Source organism: Miscanthus floridulus, chromosome 6, assembly GCF_019320115.1.
Source record: "Miscanthus floridulus cultivar M001 chromosome 6, ASM1932011v1, whole genome shotgun sequence".
Lineage (NCBI taxonomy): Eukaryota > Viridiplantae > Streptophyta > Magnoliopsida > Poales > Poaceae > Miscanthus > Miscanthus floridulus.
Genome location: NC_089585.1, coordinates 132558496 through 132583237, shown reverse-complemented (window position 1 = coordinate 132583237; position 24742 = coordinate 132558496). Strand labels below are relative to the sequence as shown.

The window sequence follows — 24742 nt, the reverse complement described above, 5'->3', positions numbered from 1 at the left end:
ACTAAAATTTAGCAGGTGTGTCTGAAAAATATTGTATGAATGTATGGATATTAATAAAAAAGATAAATTATATAATCCGTCAGTACTTCACGAGACGAATTTTTTAAAACTAATTAATCCACCATTAACACATATTTACTGTAGCACCATATTGTCAAATCATGAACTAATTAGGCTTAAAAGATTCGTCTCATAAATTAGTCGTAAACTATGCAATTAGTTTTGTAATTAGTCTATATTTAATACTCCATGCATGTGTTTAAACATTCGATGTAACAACGACTAAAATTTAGGAGAGGCAACCAAACACCATCTAAGCTCGATTGCCGGACCCACACACATATAAAAAGAGAGGGGGCGTTTCTCCATCGATAGCTTGGAGCTGCTCCTCCATCGAACCCATGCCAATGTTACGTACCTAGTCCTATAGCCGCATTTAATGCATCGAAACGCATACTGCGGACGCTCTTAGGCCCTGTTTGCTGGGAGGAATTTGGTAGAATCTAAAGGAATTTGTGATAGAGCGAACAGTGTTTTTCATTCACGCACAGTAAAATCTGGCTGGTTTTTCAACCAGCCGAACGAGCCTAGTGAAAGCGCTGCAATACAACTCTGTGTCACTTATAACAGCTCTGTTGAAATGAAGATGTGTTTCTTGTAAAAAAAATACTTGTCCTATCATTTATGATTAAGACACATTACAAGTATTCAAAACAAGAAGTAGAGCTTATACCTATGGATAAGGTTGAAATTAATAATAGACAAAACACTGTAAAGAGCAATATATAACTAAGAAATGCTTTAAAACACCATGAAATAGAATAAATTTAGGAATCCATTTATGTAAAAAAGCAGCTCCACCAAAAGGGACTAAACAACGATGTAGACGTCTCACTGGATATTGGTCCTTTTGTAGGATTCCGTAGAAATTTCATGTTTCTGTAGGTGAGAGAACATATCAAAACTAACCATTGATCAAAAGAAGTTTTGTTAGACGTGTTTAAAGTTTTTCATGGGCGATATTAAGCGGGTTAGGAGCGCCGCCACCCATCCATCGCCGCCCCTCCGTCGAGCGCCGCCACCCATCCATCTTCCGTCGAGCGCCGCCACCCATCCATCGCCGCTCCGCTCGTGAGACCGTCCGGTCGTTCTCTGGGGACCACCACCGGTCGCCCGGTGGCCCGTCTCTCGAGGTTCTACATCTGCGCGCGTTGGTCCAAGGTTGGAGCGACTGCAACCATTCGAGGAGGTGGAGGGGGCAGATCCAGCGTGTACTCCGGTGAGCAACGGTGACGAACTAGCGGGGTGTCGGTGTGGTTTCGCAGGCGCCTGTGGTAATTTCTCGTCCCCTTGCTTTTGTGACGAGAGTTGTGGTTCAGGTGGTGAGAACAGTCCAGAAGGTTGAGTGCAGATTTGGTGCATCATTCATGAGGAATCGCAGGCTTACTCTAGCATTTCCGCCATACTCAATTTCTCCACAGAGTTCTCAGAGGGTAGGCGCAAATAGTCAGAAGGAGTTAGAGGTGGATTTGGAGGATTGGTTGAGTTCTGATTGATTTCCGCCATTGAGGTCTAAGTAGAAATCTCCAACAGTGGCGTTCGGGTTACCTAAGCATTCACAATTGACTGATTTGGATAGAGTTGAGCGCATTCGTCATGGTAATTTACCTCTAGTTGCTGCGGTGGATTCGAATTCGATTGCAATTGGGAATTTGCCAATCCAGTTCTCATGGAGCAGTAAATCAGATACTGCTCTGGGTGGTGGGGAGGTACAGAAGTCAATAGAGCGAATTGTTCAGGAGTTGCAGCCGCCAGTGCTACGCACAAAAGTGAGTCCACCGCCATTGTTGAGGTCTGAAGCTCGAAGAAATATTGAGAATGCTGTCTGGGTGAAGAATGTGGGGGAAGAAGATGAAACGGGCCAAGGCTAACGAAAAGGAAGATTTAGTTGGGTCGGCCCAGTTAGGCCTGTCTATTGAGGACCTATTCGCTCATTCTTATTCCCCTCCACCCAGTCGTAGCCGCAGCTGGAGCCACATTGTTAAGTCCGCCTCGGCTTGGGTCTGGGTTGCCTCCGCTAGGGTTTGGGATCCAACCGCAGAGAGATTTCCGACAAGTGTGAGGGACATCAGGAATTTTGGGGCTCAGGTAAATTTTCTCCGTCATGTCCGCCCTAACACGACAGACGGGAGGTCGTTCGTTGAGGTCACCATGGACAAGAGGCAGCAAAGTCATGAAGTTAGAGACGGTCATAGATTTAGAGATCCTAAAGATGGGGAGAGATTTAGAGATGGGCGTAGTAGCCGTGATGAATTTCAGGGATCCAGGCGTGAAGGTTGGGATTCCCAGGCTCGAGATGGGTGGGATCCGCAATTTGCTCGAGATCAAGGGTACTGGGATCCAAAGCAGGGTCATTAGCAGTTCCGAGGTCAGGAGCAGTGGGAGGCCCAAAATCGCAAGAGGATGGGAGATCAGTCTAAAGAGCGAGATGTGCGTCAGATGACTGAAGAAGATCTTCGCCACAAGATTGAAGATCGGAGAAAGGGGTATAATGTTCAGCATAATTAGGGTTCGAGTGTAGGTCAGTCTTCAGGTCTTGCTATGAAATGTTTTAATTGCAATGATTATGGTCACCATCATTCTACCTGCAAGAAACCACAGTTTTGTTATAGTTGTCGAGAGTCAGGTCATAAGTCCAATCAATGCCCTTTGATGAAATCTAACAAGGGTTTGCGTCTTTGTGCGTATGGTATGCCTGGTCAGATTTTTTATGCTCTAGATTTACCTGAGCCTAAGGTTGAAGCTAAACCTGAAATAGAGGGACCAATTAGAGCTATTGTATCGATTTTGGAAGGAAGGGGTACTAAGTTTAGAGTTAAGACTAAATTGCAATATCTAATGGATTCAAATTGGGATTGGGATGTCAAGCACATTTCGGGGAGTGAATTTCTGGTGAATCTACCATCCAAAGTGGCTTTGAATATGCTAATCAAGATAAAAAAATCAAGTTTATCACGTCTGACATTGTGGTTGTGGTTGAGGAGTCAGATATGGATCCGGAGGTGTTTCAGGTTCTTCAGTCTGTGTGGGTTAGAGCTATTGGTATTCTAAAATTTGCTAGAACTGAGTTTGCTATTATAGAGCTTGCCAGGTTGGTGGGTGATCCTGAGGAGGTGCATGTACCATCTTTGCAATGGAAAACGGTGTGGGTAAAGGTGTCATGTCGAAATCCTAACAAGATAGGTGAGACATCTGAAGTGTTTATTAACATGAAGGGTAGGAAGATAACTTGGTATTTTTCAAACAAGCTCCAGAATTATCCACCATCCAAGCCAGATGATGATCTTGATGATGAAGAGGACGATGTTACTGATGAAGAAGACCCAGAATCACAGGAGAGCCATGGATGGCTGGAATCGAGCAAACCTACACCTGGTGATACTAGTCAGAAATATGGGTCTAGTTCTTCTAGTCATCAAAGGCAGGTTGCTATGGGTAGTTCTGAAAGTACTGGTCCACTTGCTGAAGAATTAGATATGAATTCTTAGGGACCTAATGATGATACAGATGATTACCAGAGGTTGATGGCAAAATCTGACATTTTTCAAGATATGCATGATTTAGCTGCTAGTCTAAATCCGCAGGGTGATCTGGAGCTTGAAAATGTTGTGTCATCTGATGGGGTTTAGACATCTCTTTTGGAAGGTGTAGTACCTGATGGGGTGCTAGTATGCAATGATGAGGACAAAGTAGCAGTTCCTGTAACGACGAAGACTTTAGAGTCGATCTTGACTTATCCAGAGGAATCTTGTGGGGTTTCAAAACTTTAGCTAGTCAAGAGTGCCCTGGTTAATTTCAATACCAGACACAGTTCAAGAATTCAAGAGAAAGAGGGAGCAATGCAAGATAAACTGAAATCTAGGATAGCTGATGCAAAAGGTATTAAATTCATTCCCTCATCTTCTTGTTCTACTAATACTTGCTCCTTAGATTCTATGGCTAGAGTATGTGGTTTCTCATTGGGGCAAGATGAGGTTTCTAGAATTGCTAACGTTTCTTTGATACAAGCTAAGGAAGATGCTTTCATTGCTTTGCAAAAAACCAAGCAAAAGATTGAGTCGAGTTCTGTTATCCCAAATGATACAATTATTAGAGTTCCTTTGGAGATTGAGAGTTCTATGGATTTGAGCCCCCAGGTGTTAGAGTTGATGGGGGGGTGGTGCTGATACAGAGAATAATTTATCTCATAGAGATCAAGGATGAAGATTCTGTATTGGAATATTAGAGGACTAGGAAATGCAGGGAGGAGGAAGTTGCTTTTAGAATTAGTTAATAAACATTCTTTTGATTGCATCTGTTTACAGGAAACCATTAAGACTTCTTTTAGATATAGAGAGTTAGAGAGGTTCGCTGGTCAGAAGGATATGTCTTGGTCCTGGTTGCCTTGTTCTGGGCATTCAGGTGGTTTGCTCATGGGTGTGGATAAAGAGTTGGCTATAGTTACAGCTGAAGATGTGGGTAATTTTTACCAATATTTCAATCTTACCATGAAGGCAGATGGTTTTTAGTGGGTGATTTTCAATGTATATGGCCCTGCTCATGATGATAGAAAGTTAGAGTTCTTGGAAGAGATTCAATCTAAAGTTCAGTCGGTGGAATGCCCTATGATTCTAGGTGGAGATTTTAATTTGGTAAGAAGAATTGAGGAAAAATCTAATGAAAATGTGAATGTTCAGATGATGGAGGCATTTAATGAAATGATTAATAATACAGCTCTCAGGGAACTTCATAGGACTGAAGTCGTTTTACTTGGACGAACAAACAAAATCCTCTGATTATGTGTGTTCTGGATAGAGTTTTGGTGTCAAATTCCTGGGAAGATAAGTTTAGTTTGACGTCGGTGGTCATTGGGCTATGGCTAGGATCAGATCATAATCCTCTTATAGTGGACACGGGAGGTAATGTGCTAGGTCAGCAGTATTATTTCAGATTTAGTGCTCATTGGCTTCAACAGGAGGGTTTCAGAGAATGGGTGAGAGATAAATGGCCTTCAAGGTTTAAATATGATCCTTTAGATCATTGGCATGTGGTTTCAAGTAAGTTGAGGAGAGCTATAAAGGGATGGGGTTAGAATCTGGATAGCTAGAGAAGAAAACAGAAGGAAGAAATTATTAAAAGAATTGCCATATTAGATGATTGGAGTGAGGAAAGAGAACTGTCTTATTTGGAGTGGGAGGAAAGATATGCTTTAGATCATACCTTTAACCAGATGTTGTTAGAAGAGGAGTTACAATGGCAAAGAAGAGGTGGTGAGAAATGGCTGTTGGCTGGTGACTCAAATTCTAGTTATTTTCACAAATGTGCTGATGGTAGGAGAAGGAAAATGCATATTTCAATGCTGGAGGTGAATGGTCAAGAAGTGGTTGAGCCTGGCAGCCTTAGAGATCACATTACAGATTACTATAAGAGATTGTTTGGGAGCGAAGATGTGGCTGTTATGCATTTGGACAGGGATCTTTGGCCAAGTTATCAGCAAATTCAGCAAGAAGAGAATGAGTTTTTGACTAGACCCTTCTCTTTAGAAGAACTTGATGTGGTGATTAAGGAGATGAAAAATAATACGGCTCCAGGTCCGGATGGTTTTTCAATAGAATTTTTCAAAGCTTTCTGGAATATGATAAGTGGGGATATCAAAGAAATGCTTGATAGATTATATGATGGGCAGTTGGAGCTATGTAGACTAAACTATGGAGTTATCATTCTGTTACCCAAGGTTAAACCAACGACTAGTGTCAAACAATTTAGACCAATTTGCCTTTTAAATGTAATATACAAGATTATCACCAAAACACTCACTATAAGGCTCTCAACAGTGGTTGGTAGGGTGGTGAGTAATTTTCAAACAGCTTTTATACCTGGAATAAATAATTTAGAGGGAGTGGTGATCCTGCAGGAGGTGATGCATGAACTTAAGGATACAAAAACAAGTGGGGTTATCATCAAGTTGGATTTTGAAAAAGCGTATGATAGAGTTAATTGGAATTTTTTAGAGGAAGTACTTCATAGAAAAGGGTTTGATATGAAATAGATTCAATGGATGAATAAAGTTGTTAGAGGGGGAAAGGTGTGCATTGATCTGAATGGTGAAAGAGGGGACTATTTTAGAAGCTTCAAAGGACTCAGACAGGGTGATCCATTGTCTCCACTGTTGTTTAATCTTGTAGCAGATGCCCTTTCTGCTATGTTTTCAAGAGCCTGTGCTGCTGGGATGATTAAGGGGCTTGTACCACACTTAGTTGAAGGAGGGTTAACACATTTACAGTATGCTGATGATACTATTCTACTCCTGCAATTTGATTTGCAAACCTTGCGAAATGTTAGAGTGATTCTTTCTTGCTATGAGGCTATATCAGGAATGAAGATAAACTTTGAGAAAGGTGAGATTTTCTCAGTAGGACTGTCTGCTGTGGAGATGAATGTTGTAGCAGAGATGTTGGGATGTAAAAGTGGAGTTCTTCCAATGAAATATCTAGAAATGTAGGTTAGTTGTCATAAGATATCCAAAGCGCAAATGAGCTATGTTTGTGAGAAGACAGAGAAAAGACTGGGAACTTGGCAATGTGAGTATCTGTCATCAGGGGAAAATCCATTTTGATTGATTCTTGTTTGTCTAGCTTACCCATGTACACGATGGGCGTGTATCAGTTATATGAAGGTAATTTTCAGAGGTTGGACTCTATTAGAGCTAGATTTTTTTGGGAAGGTACAAGTAAGAAAAGGAAGTATCATATGGTTAAGTGGGAAGCTCTAGACAGGCCGAAACAGTTTGGAAGTCTTGGTTTTATGGATGTTAGAGTTATGAATACTTGTTTACTTGGCAAATGGATTGACAAGCTTGAAAGAGGAGATAATAGTTTATGTTGTAACATATTGAGAAACAAATATTTGGGCCACAAAAGCATTTTTCAAGTCAGAAATAGGAAGGGTTCGCAATTCTGGAAATCTTTGTTAGATGTAAGAAAGTGGTTTCAAATGGGAAGGTGTATTAGGATAAAATCAGGGATGCAAACAAGGTTTTGGCATGATTGTTGGTTAGGAGAATGTGTTCTGAAAGTAACCTTCTCTAATCTGTTTCACATTGCTGTTCGCCAAGATTTAGATGTGGTAGAGGCATGGGTGGAAGGTCAGTGGTTTTTAGAGTTTAAAAGGCAGTTGAATGGAATCTTGTGGGAAGAATAGAGCAATCTGATGTTGTTGTTAGATGAAGTTTCTTTATCAGATGGTACATATGAGGTGTTTTGGGCTTTAGAGAGATCTCAATAATATTCAGCAAAGTCACTTTATAACTTGATGACCTTTGGAGGGGTTCAAGATGTGCAGATGATGCTTATTTGGAAATGTAATATTCCTTTGAAGGTTAAAATTTTCTTATGGATGGCCATACATGATAGAATCCAGTGTGGGGTCCAATTGAAGAAGAAGAAATGGTCTGGACCGGAGGAATGTTTCAGCTGTGATAGAGTTGAAACGTCGGACCACATTTTGTTCCAATGCCCCATTGCTGCATTCTTATGGTCCTTTTTCATGAATGTTTCAGTTGGCCGTTGTCGCCAACAAGTTGTTCATCGCTATTTTTAGAGATCTTGACCAAACTTAGAGGAAAAAAACAGCAGGTAACGTTGTTCCTATGTGCAGGTGCGTTATGGACTATCTGAAAGACGCACAATGATGTGGTGTTTAACAAGAAGACGATGACTTCCCCAGTGGCAATCATTTACAAGACGTTGATGGTGGTGAAATCCTGGTGTCCGCTTTTGAAGCTCAATCTGAAGCCTGTGGCGAACGATTTGATAAATCTAGTTGCTTCTGATGCCACTGTGGCAATGTAGCTTTGGCGAGTGTTTGTCTTTTGTCGGCTTATGTTGGTCCGAATGTTGGAGGATTCAAACTTGTTGTTTTGGTTTAGAGGTCTGGTGGTAGATCCTTTGCTGTGTAGTTTGTAGAGTTCTTTGAAGGGTTTAGTGCTTAATCTATAAGCTAGTCTTCCCAGCATGATCTTGGGCTTTCGTTAAGCTTTCAATAAAAGCCGGGTGAATGCCTTTGATCTAAAAAACCATTGATCAAAATTAGGGTATAAACTATATATTGATCAAATTAATGGTTTGAAACTTAACCCAAGAAGCACTTCAAGAGCAAAGCTTCTACGCTTCCAGTGATGAGAAACAGTTCCTTTCCATATACTGATTTTTAAAGGATTTTTCTCTTAGCCAGCCATTCCTTAATCTATTTTGCACAACTGATTTTTAGCATTTTCCTTTTTCATTTGCATACCTCTTAGCCAGCCATTCCTAACCTATTTAGCTCATGCTCCTAATGAACCTCTAATCCTTCCTCAACCTTTACTTCTCCTAATGAACCTCTAATCCTAATCCTTCCTCAACCTTTACTTCTCCTAATGAACCTTAATCCTTCTTTAGGCTGCTCATGCTCCTATTGACCCTCGGTTACAGAGGCGTTAACTGGTACAGAGGCGTTAACTGGAGGGCCAAAAAGACCAAATGTACCCACAGTTACAGACGAACGGACCTAAATTTAAAATTTTACTTCGACTTGGTTGGGGTGCGCCAGGCTCGGTCAGTAGTGAAGTAAACAGAACGGACCTCTGATTAAATAGCCTTTGGCTTAGAGGCCCGTGAAAATTTTTACTTTGAATTAGTTGCGGTGGGCTCAGAGTCCCGCGGAATTTTTTAAAATTTTACTTCGAATTGGTTGGGATGCGCCAGGATCGGGTAGTAGTGCAACGCCCGAGCAACACTCAAGGACCCCAGCAGCAAGCTACTGTGATGTATTAAATTTAATATCAAAGTGGGCACAAGACCCACGTATTAGATATATTAAACTGATAAGAATAGATATACACTTGATCTTAGCCAAAAGGTCGAGAAAGGTATGAGTAGATCTGGCGGCCAGGCACGGAAGGATGGATGAGGCGAGATCACTGTTTGAGGAAATGCCGGAGCGGAATGTGACATCGTGGAGTATTGTCATTGATGGGCATGTCAGGTGTGGGGAGGCGAAGGAGTCTTTGGAGTATTTTCAGAGTATGCTACGGTGTGGCGTAAGGCCTGATACGGTCGCTGCCGTGGGGGCTATCAGTGCTTGTGCTCAGCTGGGCGCTTTGGAGCAAGGAAGATGGCTTCACTCTTACTTGGAGAAGAAGAAGGTGCTGTCTGATGTTGTGGTGCAGACAGCTTTGATGGACATGTACATGAAATGTGGGCGCTTGGATATTGCCATGTTGATCTTTGAAAGCATGGCTGAGAGGAGTGTGGTCACTTGGAATGTGATGATTGTTGGACTTGGAACTCATAGTTATGGTCTGGATGCTGTCATGATGTTCCGTCGAATGGAGGCAGAAAGGGTTGCAGTGGATGATCTTAGTGTACTTGCCATTCTGACTGCTTGGACACATGCTGGGTTGGTCTCAGAGGGTTTAGAAATATTTCACAGAATGAAAAAGGATTTTGGGATAGATCCCAAGGTAGAACATTATGGTGCATTGGTTGATCTACTTGGCCGTGCCGGACGTTTGGATCAGGCCAGGCATGCTATAGAAACAATGCCCATGGAACAGACTCCGGAATTGTGGGGATCTCTTCTTGCTGCCTGCCGAAGCCATAGTTGTGTTGAGCTGGCTGAGTTATCAGTGGAACGTCTTGCAAATCTTGGAGCTGATGATTCTAGAGTCTATGTTCTTCTGTCAAATATCTATGCTGATGAAGGATATTGGGCGGAGTGTGATTGAAGTGGATGGAGAAATACATGGGTTTGTGAATGGAGGTGGCTCACATCTTTGTACGGATCAAATATACTTGATGCTGTGGAATTTGTCTAAAATGGTAGCATCTATTTGATTGCTCCTTTCTGTACCAAATTTGCTAAGTCCTTCATCATGATGTCTGTTGATATAACATTCTAGACATGCACCAAATTACATCTGATGGTTCATAGCCCTGATGGTAACTGGCTATTTTTCAAGTCTGAGTTTTCCAGCTCAAGCACAAGCAGTGGCAACTTAAACAACACTAGATCGATGAGGATCTTGAGTATCCATGTGCGGTCCATTTTATTAACTTTTTCTTGACGTGCTTGCACAGTGGTGACTCAGCATGTGATTGAACGAAGAAGCTTTATATTTGAGGCTGCAGTTGTTTACTCCTTTTAGTCTGTTCTAAAGGGCATAATGCTAACTGTCTGGACTAGCCACTTGTGGATTATGGGACTTAAAAGTGGTTTTAGCCTTTGAAGGAAAAGTTTGGTCTCTAATTGAGAAGTGTCTGCACCTCCGTAGCATTGTTCTTTATATCATCACTTCATCAGAATCAAGATACATGAAGTTCAGATATCAAGATTGTATGTTGCCTCTTACTTCTGTCTACTTTCTGTATTTCATTTTGTAGCTGTGTTGTTGATTGCTGATTACAAAATGAAAAATGGCTGATATTGGGAACAATAGTTCTACAATTTTGTAAGCAAAAGTCTTACTTTATGTTTTGAAATTATTAATATGAAATATAACAGACCTTTTAATGTGCGTCTCAGCTTTTGCATGACCTATGACTTCTCAGCGAGTGTGTACTTAGTGCTGAAAGATATGGTAAGCGACTTTTTAAATCAATACATTCTCCAAGTCCAAACATAGTCCTCTCTGGATGCCTTTGATGAATAACTGATCATTTGTTGGGCCTCTCTATCTCAAGGCTTCAATGAGCTTCTTGTATGTACATTAACATATTCTGAAACATGTCTTGGTATTGGGTGAACCGCAAAAGGTTTAAGTGACTTTAATTGCATACTTTGCATTAGCCAAGAACAAACTTTGGTTACCAACATCAGTGGCCTTTAAGCAATACATTCTTCTTGAAGGAACTCTGATATCCTGCTCACAATCTACATAGTTGCAGTTGTGGCCCTGCAGTGGCAACTCATGCACAGAGCTCTTGTTAGTACTGTTTCCAGTTGACTCGAATCCTCACACAAGTTATAAATTTATACTTGCAAACTGTGTGCTCTTTTGGCATCAGAAGTTTGTTGCTGATAATAATGTACATCATGAATGAAACTATGCATATTCACTTTAGTCAGGTGACGGTCTGACAACTTTTCTCTGACAACTTCTTAGTTAATTAAACTTTAAAATGAAGTCTAGTTTGATGAATTGCTGGCTGCACAATGCCACAATAGCATTCCCTCTTCATAAGCTTCATTGGCGTCGCCTTTTCTTCTGTGGGTTTGTCTAGTTTAACATACTTCCCATTTGTACAGGTGATTGTTAACTTTTTTACCATGAAAAAGAGGAATGACATGAATGACCAATTGATCGACCATAAGAACTGATGGTGCTCGGAAGATGCAGCCTAGATCTCCAAGGCTGTTCAAGCAGATGATATATTTTGAGGTCTGTTCATACTTCATAGACTCGATGATGCATCGTAGCCATAGGTCAACCATACTATTTATGCACACTTACTTCAGATGTCAAAATTGATAACCATTTACTAACAAAATTACTAGTCCATAACCTGAACTAAGCATTTTAAAGTACAAAATGCCCCTCCATACTCCAGTCCTCTACTAGCTAGCCTCTTGTAAAATAGAAACGAAAAAAAGAAGCCTTTTCAACAGAGAAAACAAAGAATAGAAGGAAAAGAAGAGGGAGAGCCAAAAATGGGGAAAAAATACTACTATTCTCTAGGACATACCATAACATAGAAGCTCCTCCTACTCATTGAAGATCACCTGTGGCAAACACACTTGTAGTGGTAGGCACTGCTCATGGGGTCATTTGCATCCACTGGGACTTGCTCAGCAGTACACTTGAATCGACACCCCCTGCACTCGTTGTATGTGCATATTGGAGCAATTGAGCCGATCAACATTCTCCTTGCATACTTCGACAGTATGTCCTTGTTTAGACCCTAATATCAAGGCATGTGAAAATATCACGCTAACTATACTTGCTTTAAGGTCATTAAGCACTTTGTGTGTTAACCTAGTACAAGGTTTTAATCCACTTTTTTTTATAAAAAAAAACATTAGTTTCATTTCTTGTTTCTATTCTAAAGTTTTTTCTAGTAATACTACAGGAGTAATGTTGGAGGCAAGTGGTTGGCATTTTCTCCTTCCAAACTTTTCCTTGCATAATTTTTTTTCTTGAATACGCAAGAGCATTGCGTATCATTGTATTAAGAAGGTAGAAGTTTGAAATACAATAGAGACGTAAAAGAATAAAAAAGTACTGCAAGCCTGCAAGCCTTTGAAACTTAGAAACCTGAAGAACGCTACTTAACTAAGATAGGTACCTTGACAGCGTCCTGCAAAACTATATGTTTAGCAGGCAATTCCTGGTGGGGATATTGCACCACATAATCAGCACCTTCACCGCAAATTAGATTCATATGAGCGAATAAGCAGTGAAAGTGAACAAAAAGCAAATACTAAAAGAAAGAAGGGACTCGTCTCATGCAAGGAAAGAGGAAATAAACAACTCAGGTGTTTGTGTGAGGGGAAGAACCTGATGTTCTGCCATTGTGACCTTGGCTGCAGAGAGCATGGCCGATGAGCAGGCAAGAGAGAAGGAAGAAGAGGAGCAGGGAGCTTGTGGTAGTTGTGGGGCAACCATTAGCCATCCCTCTTCTTCAAATGAGCAATGGATAGAAAATGGGAGGATGGTGCTTTATTTGGATTCAGAGAAACAGCTTAAGGAAGCAAGTGTTAGGGGTTATATAAACTGGAGACAGGTGCAATGGCTTGTGTGTGGCCGCTCTGTGACTCTGCTCATGCCTTGCATATGCATATCCCTGTGCCATACCATGCAGAGACACTGGTATGGAGAGGGAGCAGTGGGGCCTTGCTTTAATTATTACCATAGCATCACTTTGTCAGCTATACATGTTCCTTTCTGCATTTTTTCTGTATCCCATTTTGAACGTAGCAATACTTTTTTTACAGAACAATCGAAGTTAGTGGGCACAAGGTCCGAGTACAAAGTTTGGGTGTTTCAGTATCGCACAGCAGGGAAGGTAAGGTTGACATGGCACTTCCCGGACAAAAAATGAATGGAAATTAACTCCATATCTTCAATCTAAGACGGTGAAAGAGAAATCAACCAAGCTTAAGCTAACAAGTTCGGACGGACGGATCTTGTGACCAATAGAAGCAAATAGAAAAATGGAGAGCTGAGCAGCGGAATAGATGTTTGAGCCCCGCAGCTAGAGCACCGCAGTGTAGGGCAGAATCGATGCTTCAACTTTCTCTCTTGTTTGAAGAAAGCACTGTGGCTACGGATGCTCAGCTGAAAAAACATGGCATCGAGGATGCAGAGGCATCGGTGCCCGTTTCACGTGAACAAAGTGAACAAAATTGAAGCAGACAAACATCTTTTCTTATTTAGTTTTTTGAAAGAAATCTTTTCTTATTTAGTTAGAGAAGATGCTTGAAGAAAGGCAACAAATGGAGAAACTATTCTGAGCCTGTGATGGTGACCCCGCAATGCCAGAGGAGGGGTTCGCAAGCTCTGGATTCTGCATCTCTGCAAGGCAAGGGTTGCTCAGTCCTCCTGCATCTCTGCAAGGGCAAGGTGTTGTTCAGTCCACCGCCATCCATCTCATGTGATCTCGAGGCATGGGCTGCACGTATAGATGGGCAACGGGCCAGCCCGGCACGGCACGGCACGGGCCCGTGCCAGGCACGGCATGATGCCATCGGGCCGGCATAGCACGCCGTGCCCTGTGGGCCATGCCTCTCAGGCACGCGGGCCTGGCCTTTGGCCCAGGCACGGCACTATGAGCCACTTTTCGTGTGGGGCCGGCCCGATGAGCACGGCCTTTTAAGCAGGATGGGCCGGCCCGAGGCCCACCAAATGCCAACAGAGAGAGAGAGAGGGGGCGGGGAGGGGGCGCAACCACCGCGGGAGGTGGCGGCGGCCGCCCCGCCGGCGTGCTCGCAACTCACCCCAAGGCGCTCAGTGCCAGATCCGCGGTGACGGATAGCGAGCTCGAGGATGCCGTACTTGCCAGAGATCTGGCCGCAGGGGGCGGAATGGAGCGTTGAGGTGAAGGTCAACGCCGCCGTGGAGGAGGCGGGGCGCGCGGGGGGCGTGGAGCCGAGAGGGGCGCCGCCACCTTCCACGACAAGGCAGGACCATAGGAGGGGAGCCGCTGCCGTCGCGCTCGAGGGAGGAGGTGAGCCTCCGTCGTGATGCTCAGCCCGAGAGAGAGGGGGGAATCGAGGGAGGAGGAGGCGGTGCGGTGCTCGCGACTGGGGAGGCGCGGGAACGGGACGCGAGCGAGGCGCGCGTTGCGAGTGCGGCGCGGCCACACGGTGGGGAGGGAGGGGGTGGGCTGGGGAAGTTATGGTTAGGAATAGTATTGGCCTGGGAAGTGGGGATTCTTAATAGGCTAGGCACCGGGGCTCCCCTAAATTGCGGGTCGTGCCGTGACAGCCCACGTGCCTGGGGTAAGGCCCAGGCACAGCCTGCTCCCTCGGGCCGTGCCAGCCCGGGCCCGCTGACGACCGGGCCAGGCCGTGGATGGGCCGGGTCAAAAAAGCGGGCCTCGTGATGGGCTAACGGGCTCGGGCTGCATGCCCATATATAGCTGCACGGGCATCTGGATTTCATATTCAGAGCCGTACCATCCACAGCCTGGTGATATCTCGTCGACAGTAATGGTTGGAAGCTCTGGATCTGCGACGTATTTTTGTTGTAACTTTTGCTTGGTTCTTCGACACCCCTTTTGGTGGAGGATGTTGCCCTGTTGGGGGCGGATGTGAGCAGGCTTCAGCTGCTGTTGCTTTCAGTCTCAGAGCTGCTATGGTACCACTGGTCACGACTCGCGAGGCCGTAGCTGAGTCAAAATGTGGTCAAACTAATTTGAGTGGTAACAGAGCTACAAGACACCGGTACGACGACGCATGCGCTGCTGGGTATCCAGCAGGGGTATTTGGCTGCAATGGAAGCATTCGGCTGGCGAGTAAAAAGAAAGCCATGCATGTGAGAACTTTACTAGCTGGGCACGTAAATATTGTAGAGCAATCTGTTTCCTACTATTTGTTTGATTCTGCATGCTGCAAACGGCTGGTATTCTGGTAACAAAAGGCAGACTATTCAAAGCAAACATGCAGCTTTCTTGGCGTGATCTGTGTTTACAGTTTTGGACCACGAACTTTCTGTGAAAATCTTGTGGGTCAAGGTCTGCTGGCAATCTGGCATGGGTTTGACACTCGTGACAGTAAGGATCTATCTCGCCTCGATCGTCGAACTGTTAGTGCACAGAACAAAGGGAGACTTCATCGGTCGGACGACCTGAGGAATCTGAAAAGTTTATTGTTTGCGACGACGTGTGGACGCACAGCAAGGAGGACTCAACAAAGAAAGAAACGCGTACGAGAGGGTACACAACGTGGCATGCGGCTGACGGATAGCCTGACGATCACAACTGCACAAGCATGCAGCCTGCAGTGCAGCCCGTCAGAGTTTGTTACCCGTAGCACTGAAATGTTAAAGCAGCAACAAGACACGATGGATGGCCTAACATAAAAGACGAAACACGGCGTGGCGTATAGACCCAGCAGCTAGTTCTAGTTGGCGTCGCAGGACGCCGGCGGGTAGTCGCACTTGCACTTGCTGGCGAGGTCCATGACGCGCGCGGCGTCGATGTCGCTGGGAAGAACGCTCCGGTAGTTGCAGAGGCAGCTCCACCGGGCGGTCTTCACCTTGTCGCAGCAGAGCGGGTCCGGCGCGGCCTTCGTGCTGCCCACCTTGCAGTAGGGCTTGCACACGTCCACCGCGGACTCGTCCACGCCGCAGAGCTTGATGGCGCCTGCCACGGCCGCCACGGCCACGATCAGCACCGCCACCAGCGCCGCCGCGTTGCTCGCCTTCCTCCTCCCGGCCATCGATCGATCCACTCGAGCACTTAGTTAGCTTGTCTGTGTAGTGGACTGGTACGGTGGTGGTCAGTGGTCACGTCGTCGATCGGAGTCGGACGGCGGCGGCGGCGGCCGGCCTTATATAAGAGCGGGGTAGCGCGGCCCGTGACGACGTGCATGTGCTCGCGCGCTTTGGCTCCATCCGGCGCAAACGTGCCGAGTCACGGGCAAGCCAGCCATCCGCCGATCGCCATGCGTGCACGCGCAGAGATGCTGTGCTGCATGCGGAAGCTAGCCAGTAGCCAGCCTGCCTCTCCATCGGTAGTAGCAACGACGCTGGTATCGCTGGAGCCGGATGCATTCTGCCCCCTTTGCAGTGTCGCTTCGTGCCAAGTGGGCTCTTTCTTTTCACGGTAGTATATGGTCCGTTCATATAGTAGACAGCTTCATCTTGGCGATTACGGGAAATGGTGCGTGGTCGGCGAATCGGACATGGCGCCGGCCGGGTACATATAACTATGCACCGATCCGCGATCAGTGTCGTCCCCGTGACTGTTACCTCCTGATGATTTGCGTGTCTACACTTTGTATGCCTTTTTTTTGTTTTGAAGAATGCATGTCAACACTTGTATGCTTTTCTAGTATTTTTTTTCCGGCATTCTCATTTGTCTGTGTAACTCCTCCATATCTAAACTTCGTGAGCTAGCTTAGCTTACCATGGTGGTGGCATCATGTGCTGCACCTCGGGTTAGATTAGACCTTATTTGGAAAAGAAAATAATCTCCTACTCCATAGGTACCGAAACAGATTGAGGCAGAGCTCAGTTCATTTTTCGTTCCAATTCGTACTTTATTGGGATGAGTTTATATAAACAAGCACTTTGATCAGGACTTGTGACGAGAAGAGATTGATTGGGGGCATTGGAATGGGCACCCATCAAAATTGGTAAACGGGTCACACGAAGTACCGAAACTTGTAGTGCGGTGCCATCTACACGAAGTCTAAATTACTACTGTTTGCGATAAACTACATTTGTGATTGATGACTGTGCACCTGGCATGTGAGCCCACTTGTCATTCTTCTAGCATTTCCTTACACACTCCCTCGTGTGGGCGTACTCCCTTCATCTTAATTTTTATTATTGTGATTGGTGTTTCTCAGAGTGCTTCTGAGAAGGAAAGGCTATATTTTGATTGGTGTTATTTAGACTAACAGTGTGTACATTAAGCTAATGTAGTTGAATCTGTTTATTATGGAACCTTAGTACATATAAATACTTAGGAATATTTGAATATGGATACCAAGACTTCTCTTTTGAAATGTGTACATGGTTTTTGTAGCGTGATTCATTTACGATGGCAAAAATTTTAAGGTGCTTTACAATTTGATTGGCAAAGCACCGTGAAGCATGCATAAGAATATAAACTAGATAATTATCCGTGCGCGTTACAATCAGAGCAACAAAAATTACACGAGACGTTTATAGCCAAGCCAAAATCAAGACCATAATAATTTAATTTTTGCACGCATGTTGTATATGACAATGACCAGATATGATCGTTGTGGGAGGTATGACCCCGAATACCTATGGCAGACCACATGGGCTACGCCCTCAGGAGCGACACAGCTCACAGGACGAAGCCTTGCGGGGCATGACTCTGGTCAGCGCCTTCCGCAAGACATCTGGAAAATATTCCAAAGATACTACGAAGTCTGTTAGGATATGTATGATCCCAAGATTCCTGTAATCAGTTATTACTTTCCGGTTATCTCTCAGATCTAACCGACTTGTAACCCTGCTCCCCGGACTATATAAGGCGGGTAGGGCCCCCCTCCAAACACACGCAATATCAGACGATAGCTAATACAAACCAACAGACCACAAGAGTAGGGTATTACGTCATACTGACGGCCTGAACCTGTCTAACTCGTATGTCTCTATTACCTTCTTGTTCTTGATCTCACGCTCCTCTGCCGATCAATCTACCTTCGTGGGATACCCCTCAGAGGACTGCCAACGATATTCTGTCAACAGTTGGCGCGCCAGGTAGGGGTTGTGCGTGCTGTTTCCTTGTTGAACAAGATGGCTTTTTCCGCAGGCTCTTCGTCCCTTCCGCAGCCCGGCCAGATCTTCACGGTCGGATTCATCTCGTGGGTCATCAACGCTGACAGAGTCGGAGAGCTCCTCGAGCCGGTGCAGATCGTTTCTGCGCCGACCACCCCCGCGCCTGCAACTGCAGATCCAATCTTGGGACCACTTCCGAGGTCGCCTTCATCAACGACCCGCCGCCCGCTTCCTCGCTACCAGAGGAGGCAGATCAATAATGACGATCTGATCGAATCCATCGATCGAGTCGGTCTGAAGCTCGCCAATTGCCTCTCCATCGCCGAATCGGCCCTGAACACTTTGGTTCAGCACCGACCACCCTCGGATCCAGATCTATCGGAGGCTGCTCGGAAAACTCCAGGAGTTGCGGCTCTGCCCTTCAGGCTCACCAACGTCGCCGCTACTTACCAAGACGCCATGAGGGGAAAATTCGCCGACCAGGTGGGAGATGCCCATCCACTCGCTGACCAGCTCGCCGTCCAGCCTTCGCCAGCCGTCAACATGCTACACATAGGCCGGTGTCCTGGAGCGTCCCTCCAGGCCATCCCGGAGGAAAATCCGGGCTCCGAGTCTTAAGGCTCTATGAAGACCCTCGCCGAAACCTTCACCGAGCAGCTCCTTTTCCCACCCTTCCGGGGTGGTGCGATCTTCAACGTCAGCGTCGATAGCCCTCCTCGGAACAACGAAACCGAGGAGGAACGTGTTGCTCGTGATAACCGGAACGTTAACCACGCGCAGCGCCGAGAAAACGAGGCAGCTATTGCGCGGGCCGAGGCTGCTCGAAATAACCAGCTCGACTCACAAGGAAGGCCACTTCCACTCCACCATGACCTCGACGAAGAGTTTCTCCGCGTTGATGGTCACGACGTCTTTAAGACTCCAAGCGCCAATCTGGCAGTGGCCGCCAACGAGCTTGCCCACCTCCCGCAGACGCCCGAGCTCGCCAAGGTCGCCGCCATGCTTAAAGCGGCACACTGTCAGGTTAATGAGATTGGTGAGGATCATAGACCTTCGTGCTCCATGAGCATGATTCGTCGATCAGCTGTGCCGAGATCCAATCGCCGCCCCAGTCAAAGCCATTTCGCCGACCAGTCACTACCTCTCTAGGGGAGAGCCGGGGGCCACCGCGACGAACACTATAGCCAACACGACCAGGACGCTCGAGTGCACCTCAGCAACCTCCGGGATGCACGACGGCGTATCGAGCAACGTCGCTTCGGTCGCCATGAAGATGAAGTACGCTGCCGCTAGGAGTACGAGTAGGAGTACGGAAACCCAGACTCAGCTCTCGAGTAGATCAACGCCAGCAATGCTGCAGCCGACGCCGACCACAACCCCGACGGGCCTCCAACGTTTATGAGGGTGCTCCGAACACTTCAATGGCCCCATGGTTTCAAAATCACTAGGGTCGAGCCCTACGAGGGAAGGATGAATCCAACACAGTGGCTACAGGCTTATGCCACCGCTATCCGCGCCGCCGGAGGAGACACCAGTGTCATGGCGAACTATCTCCCCATCATGCTCACGCCACCCGCCATGAGCTGATTTACTAGCCTTGCCCCAGACTCCATTGGATCCTAGGAAGAGCTAAAAGAAGTCTTCACCGACAATTATATGGCCACGTGTACTCAGTCGGGCACCAAGCATGATCTCAACCGCATCAACCAGAAGCCGTCCGAGCTCCTCTGTAGCTACATTCGACGCTTTTTCGAGATGAGGAATTCTATTCCCAACATCATGGAAGCTGAGGTCATCACCGCCTTCACCCGAGGACTCCACCGCCGCGAGCTTCGCTCCAAGTTCAACCGCAAGCCGCCCATAGGCATTGGCGAGATGATCACTACTGCCAACCAGTACGCCGACACCGAGGAAGCCGAGGTGCGCTTCAACGAGGATGTGGGCACCCATCGCCCACCTCGTCGCTACGACGACCACCCCGACGACCGACACCACAACGACCGCCACTTCGATGACCGCAGTTACCATCGTGACAGCGGCCATGATCGAACAGAAGGACCCAAGCCTAGCCAAAATCATCGTCGTCGGCCAGACCACATGGTTGCCGCTGTCAATCAACCTCGCGCTAAGCGCAACTACAACGAGCAGTTCCAAAAGATCCTCGACGGCCCATGCCCTCTTCACAAGAACGCCAAACACAAGATGAAGAACTGCCTCGGCTTGGCTAAGGAATTTTAGGACAAAAAGCTGGAAGACGATGCCAACGACAGAGCCAGAGGCCGCCGACCACCTGAGGGCAACAACAATGCCTTCTAGGACCACGACAAGGTGGTCGCCACCATCTTCGGGGGCCTCGGCTCCACCGAAAGCAGAAGAGAACGGAAGCTCACCGCACGCCGGGTGCTCTTCGTCACTACGGAAGACGCCACCGCCAACCCTAGTTATCGCCCATGGTCCGAGGTACCCATCACCTTCAGCAGGGCCGACCAGTGGGCGGACATCCCCTACACAGGGCGTTTCCCTGTCGTCCTCGACGCAACCGTCCAGAAGGTGCTTTTTAGAAAGGTGCTCGTGGACGGTGGGAGCGCCCTAAATCTCCTCTTCACCGGAGCACTAAAGGAGTTGGGCCTCGGGTTATCAGATCTCACACCCTTCGACTCCTCCTTTTGGGGTGTGGTACCTAGCAGGGCCTCCAAACCGCTTGGAGAGATCACCCTACCAGTACAGTTCGGCATGGCAAGCAACTACCGCGTCGAACACATCAACTTCTACGTCACCAACTTCAACACCGCCTACCACACCATACTTGGTCGGCCGACTCTAGCCAAGTTCATGGTTGTACCGCACTACACATATCTGGTGCTGAAGATGCCTTCGCCTGCAGGTGTTCTGGCCCTGCGGGTCAACCTCTTCATCGCCTACGCCTGTGAGACAGAGAGTCTCGCTCTCGCCGAAGCCACCGACATCTCTATCCAGATGGCCAGCGTGGTCACCAAAACCAAGACGTTGCCCGCCGACGACATGGAGATCCCAGAGCTGGAGCCTCCCCGTGCCTCTGCAAAGTCCAAGGAAATAAAGGAGGTCGACATCGACCTCGATGACCCTTCCAAGACCATGAAGATTGGGGCTCACCCTGACCCCAAATAGGAAGGCGCGCTCGTCTTCTTCCTACATGCCAACGCCGATGTGTTTGCTTGGAAACCTGCAGACATGTTGGAGGTACCATGGGAGAAGATTGAGCACTCCTTGAATGTCTTGCCGACCGCCAAACCGATCAAGCCAAAACTCTGCTGATTCATGCCAGATAAGAAGGAGGCTATTAGGGTAGAAATAAAATGGCTCTTAGCTGCCGAATTTATAAAAGAAGTGTATCATCTTGAGTGGTTAGCAAACCCTATTCTCGTTCAAAAAAAGAATAAGGAATGGAGAATGTGCGTTGATTACACTGATCTTAACAAACACTGCCCTAAAGACCCCTTCGGTTTGCCTCGGATAGATGAGGTTGTAGACTCCACCACCGGCTACGAACTGCTCTCCTTCCTTGACTGTTACTCCGGCTATCACTAGATCTCCCTCAAGGAAGAAGACTAGATCAAGACATCGTTCATCACACCCTTCGGTGCATACTGCTACACCACCATGTTCTTCGGACTCAAGAACGCCGGGGCATCCTATCAAAGGGCCATTCAGATGTGCCTCGATCAACAGATCAGCCGCAACATCGAGGCTTACATCGATGATGTGGTCGTCAAGTCCAGGACCGACGATAATCTTATTGCCGACCTCGAAGAAACGTTCGCCAACTTGAGAAAGTACCGATGGAAGTTGAAGCATTCAAAGTGCATCTTTGGAGTTCTATCCGGTATACTACTGGGCTACATCGTCAGCGCTCATGGCATCGAACCCTACCCTGACAAGGTCTCCGTCATCACCAACATGAAATGGCCAGCATGCGTCAAGGATATACAGAAACTTATAGGCTGCATGGCTGCTTTAAGCCGCTTCATATCGTGCCTCGGCAAAAAAGGGCTACCGTTCTTCAAACTCTTCAAGGCCTCCAGCGCTTTTACTGGTCAGAAGAGGCAGATACAACTTTCGAGCAGCTCAAGGTGTTCCTGACAAAGCCTCCGATCATGACGACGCCATGGCCCGACGAAACTCTTCTAATCTACATCGCCGCTACTTCCCGCGTTCTCAGCACAGCCATCGTGGTCGAACGCGAGGAGGCCAGGCACGCCTATAAGGTGCAACGTCCAGTATACTTCATCAGCGAGGTCCTTAATGAGCCCAAAACTCATATCCTTAGGTCCAAAAGCTCCTATATGCCATCTTGATTACATCGTGTAAGCTCCGCCACTACTTCAAGTATTACAAGGTCACCGTGGTCTCTGAGTTCCCTCTGGGGGACATCCTCCGTAACAAAGAGGCCAATGGCCGTATCATCAAGTGGGCTGTCGAGCTCGGCACTTACTCCATTGAATTCAGAAGCAGGCCTACGATCAAGTCTTAGGCGCTTGCTGATTTCGTCGCTGAGTGGACCGAGATCCAAGAGCCCATCACCGCCACTTGCCCCGACCACTGGGTGATGTACTTCGATGGCGCCCTTAACATCAACAGTGCTGGTGCGGGCATTCTGTTCATTACGCCAACAAAGGATAAGCTCCAATACGTTCTCCGGATACACTTTCCAGCCTCTAACAACATCGTCGAATATGAAGCATATCTCCATAGACTCCGTATAGCCGTTGAGCTCAGCGTCAAATGCCTCATGGTATACGGGGACTCCATGCTGGTCATCAACTAGCTTAACAAAGACTGGTCTTGCTCCAGCGAGAAGATGGATGCATATTGCGCCGAAGTCAAGAAACTTGAAGGAAAATTCTACGACATCGAGTACCACCACGTGGTACGCGACCAAAATCAGCTCGCCAACCATTTATCCAAGTTGGGCTCTTCTCATGCCACGAGTCCACTGGGGGTCTTCATTCAAGATCTTCTGGCGCCGTCCATTAAGAAAGATAAGGAAGTACAGGAAGTCCCCCCACCAAGCAACCGATACTATCGGTACCTTCGCCGACCGCTGATTGGAAGGAACAATTCATCATGTACCTCACCAGCGTCGAAGTACCCGCCAACAAGACTAAAACCGAACGCCTAATTCATCGAAGCAAGCATTATGTGCTGGTAGACGACAATTTGATGGGAAAAAGTGCTAGGGAAGGGATTCTGCAGAAATGCATCACCTAAGAAGAGAGAGTGAAGCTACTTCTCGAATTTCACTCTGGTTCCTGTGGCAATCACGCGACCTCAAGAACACTAGTCGGCAAGGCTTTCCGAGCGGGTTTCTACTGGCCCACAGCCATCTCCGATGGAGAAGACCTTGTACGACGTTGTGAAGGATGTCAATTTTTGCCAAGCAAATACACGTGCCGGCACAAGAGCTGCAAACCATCCCAGCTTCCTAGCCCTTCGCATGCTGGGGACTAGATATGATTGGGCCTTTCAAGCCTACGCCAGGTGGCTTCCGGTACGTATACGTCGCCATTGATAAGTTCTTCAAGTGGATTGAGTATAAATGGCTCGTCTCGGCTACTGCAAAGAAAGCAGTCGAGCTCTTCGAAGATATCATCCACAGATTCGGTCTCCCGAACAGCATCATCACCGACCTCAAAACTACATTTATTGGCCATCACTTTTGGGACTTCTACGAAGACCGTTGCATCTCCATCAAATACATCTCTGTTGCTCATCCTAGAGCCAACGGACAGGTCGAACGGGCGAATGGCATGATCCTTGATGCCCTCAAAAAGAGACTATATAAGAAAGAAGAAAAGCACCCAGGCAGATGGCTCAAGGAGCTACCAGCTGTAGTCTGGGGACTGCGTACTCAAGCTAGTCGCAGCACTGGTGTGTCTCCATACTTCTTGGTCTATGGCTCAGAAGCCATCCTACCAGCAGACATTGCCTTCCGAGCACCTAGGGTGGAAAACTTTGATGAAGAGCAGGCCGCAGCTGTTCGGATAGAGGATGTCGATAGGGCCGAGAAGGAACACCTAATCACCTATGTCCGCACAGCCAAATATCTGGAAGGCTTGTGGTGGTACTACAACCGCAACGTCAAAGGTCGTTCATTTGCTGTCGGCGACCTCATTCTCCGCAGAAAACAAAAAACCAAAGGGATGCACATGCTCTCTTCCCCTTGGGAAGGGCCTTACGTCGTCAAAGAGGTCACCCGACTAGGGTCTTATCGCCTATGTGACTTAGATGGAATTGATGTTCCCAACTCGTGGCACATTATACGTTTCTATCCTTGAAACGCTCCAGATATGTACTCTCCACTTTATGCTGAATAAAGTTTTGATCTCCATAACTTGTCTCCACTTTTTTTGCATTGTGGTTTAACCCCCACTTACGGTCGCCGAGCTCTATGCTACTCCATAATGAACTCTAATACGAAATAGACATAACCGCGCTGACCACGTTTCTCCAAATCTCCAACGTTATCGCCAAACGGTTCTCTCCAATATCGCCGAACGATTTCTCCAAATCGCTGACACATTTTTGCCAAAAATCGCCAAATAAGTCTTCTCCAAATCGCCGAACACTTTGCTCTAAATCTCCATGATTATTTTGCCGATTAGCGAGCAGCATACTTCCTTTTCTGTTCTTTTCGAAGAAGACCCAGTTTCTGATCTCTCCCTACACGTGCTATGGGCTCCGCGCTCCTTGTTATGGGTGGTCGGTTGT

General features: G+C 46.7%; 2 protein-coding genes and 3 pseudogenes across 2 annotated transcripts; 2 read left to right on the top strand and 3 right to left on the bottom strand.

The window, feature by feature from the left end:
• Window positions 1-2272: 2272 nt before the first annotated feature.
• LOC136461268 (uncharacterized) lies at window positions 2273-6541 on the top strand (annotated as a pseudogene).
• Window positions 6542-6690: 149 nt separating this feature from the next.
• Window positions 6691-9914, top strand: LOC136461266 (pentatricopeptide repeat-containing protein ELI1, chloroplastic-like; annotated as a pseudogene).
• On the bottom strand, window positions 8770-8951 carry LOC136461998 (U2 spliceosomal RNA; annotated as a pseudogene).
• Window positions 9915-11542: 1628 nt separating the features above from the next.
• On the bottom strand, window positions 11543-12732 carry LOC136459683 (EPIDERMAL PATTERNING FACTOR-like protein 9). Its single transcript, XM_066459523.1, has 3 exons — window positions 12575-12732; window positions 12363-12436; window positions 11543-11978 (listed from the first exon to the last, which is right to left on the bottom strand). The coding sequence occupies exons 1-3, from the start codon at window positions 12687-12689 to the stop codon at window positions 11796-11798; spliced, it is 372 nt and encodes a 123-aa protein (XP_066315620.1). The 5' UTR covers window positions 12690-12732; the 3' UTR covers window positions 11543-11795.
• Window positions 12733-15355: 2623 nt separating this feature from the next.
• On the bottom strand, window positions 15356-16029 carry LOC136459682 (putative lipid-transfer protein DIR1). Its single transcript, XM_066459522.1, has one exon. The coding sequence runs from the start codon at window positions 15955-15957 to the stop codon at window positions 15640-15642; it is 318 nt and encodes a 105-aa protein (XP_066315619.1). The 5' UTR covers window positions 15958-16029; the 3' UTR covers window positions 15356-15639.
• Window positions 16030-24742: the final 8713 nt, after the last annotated feature.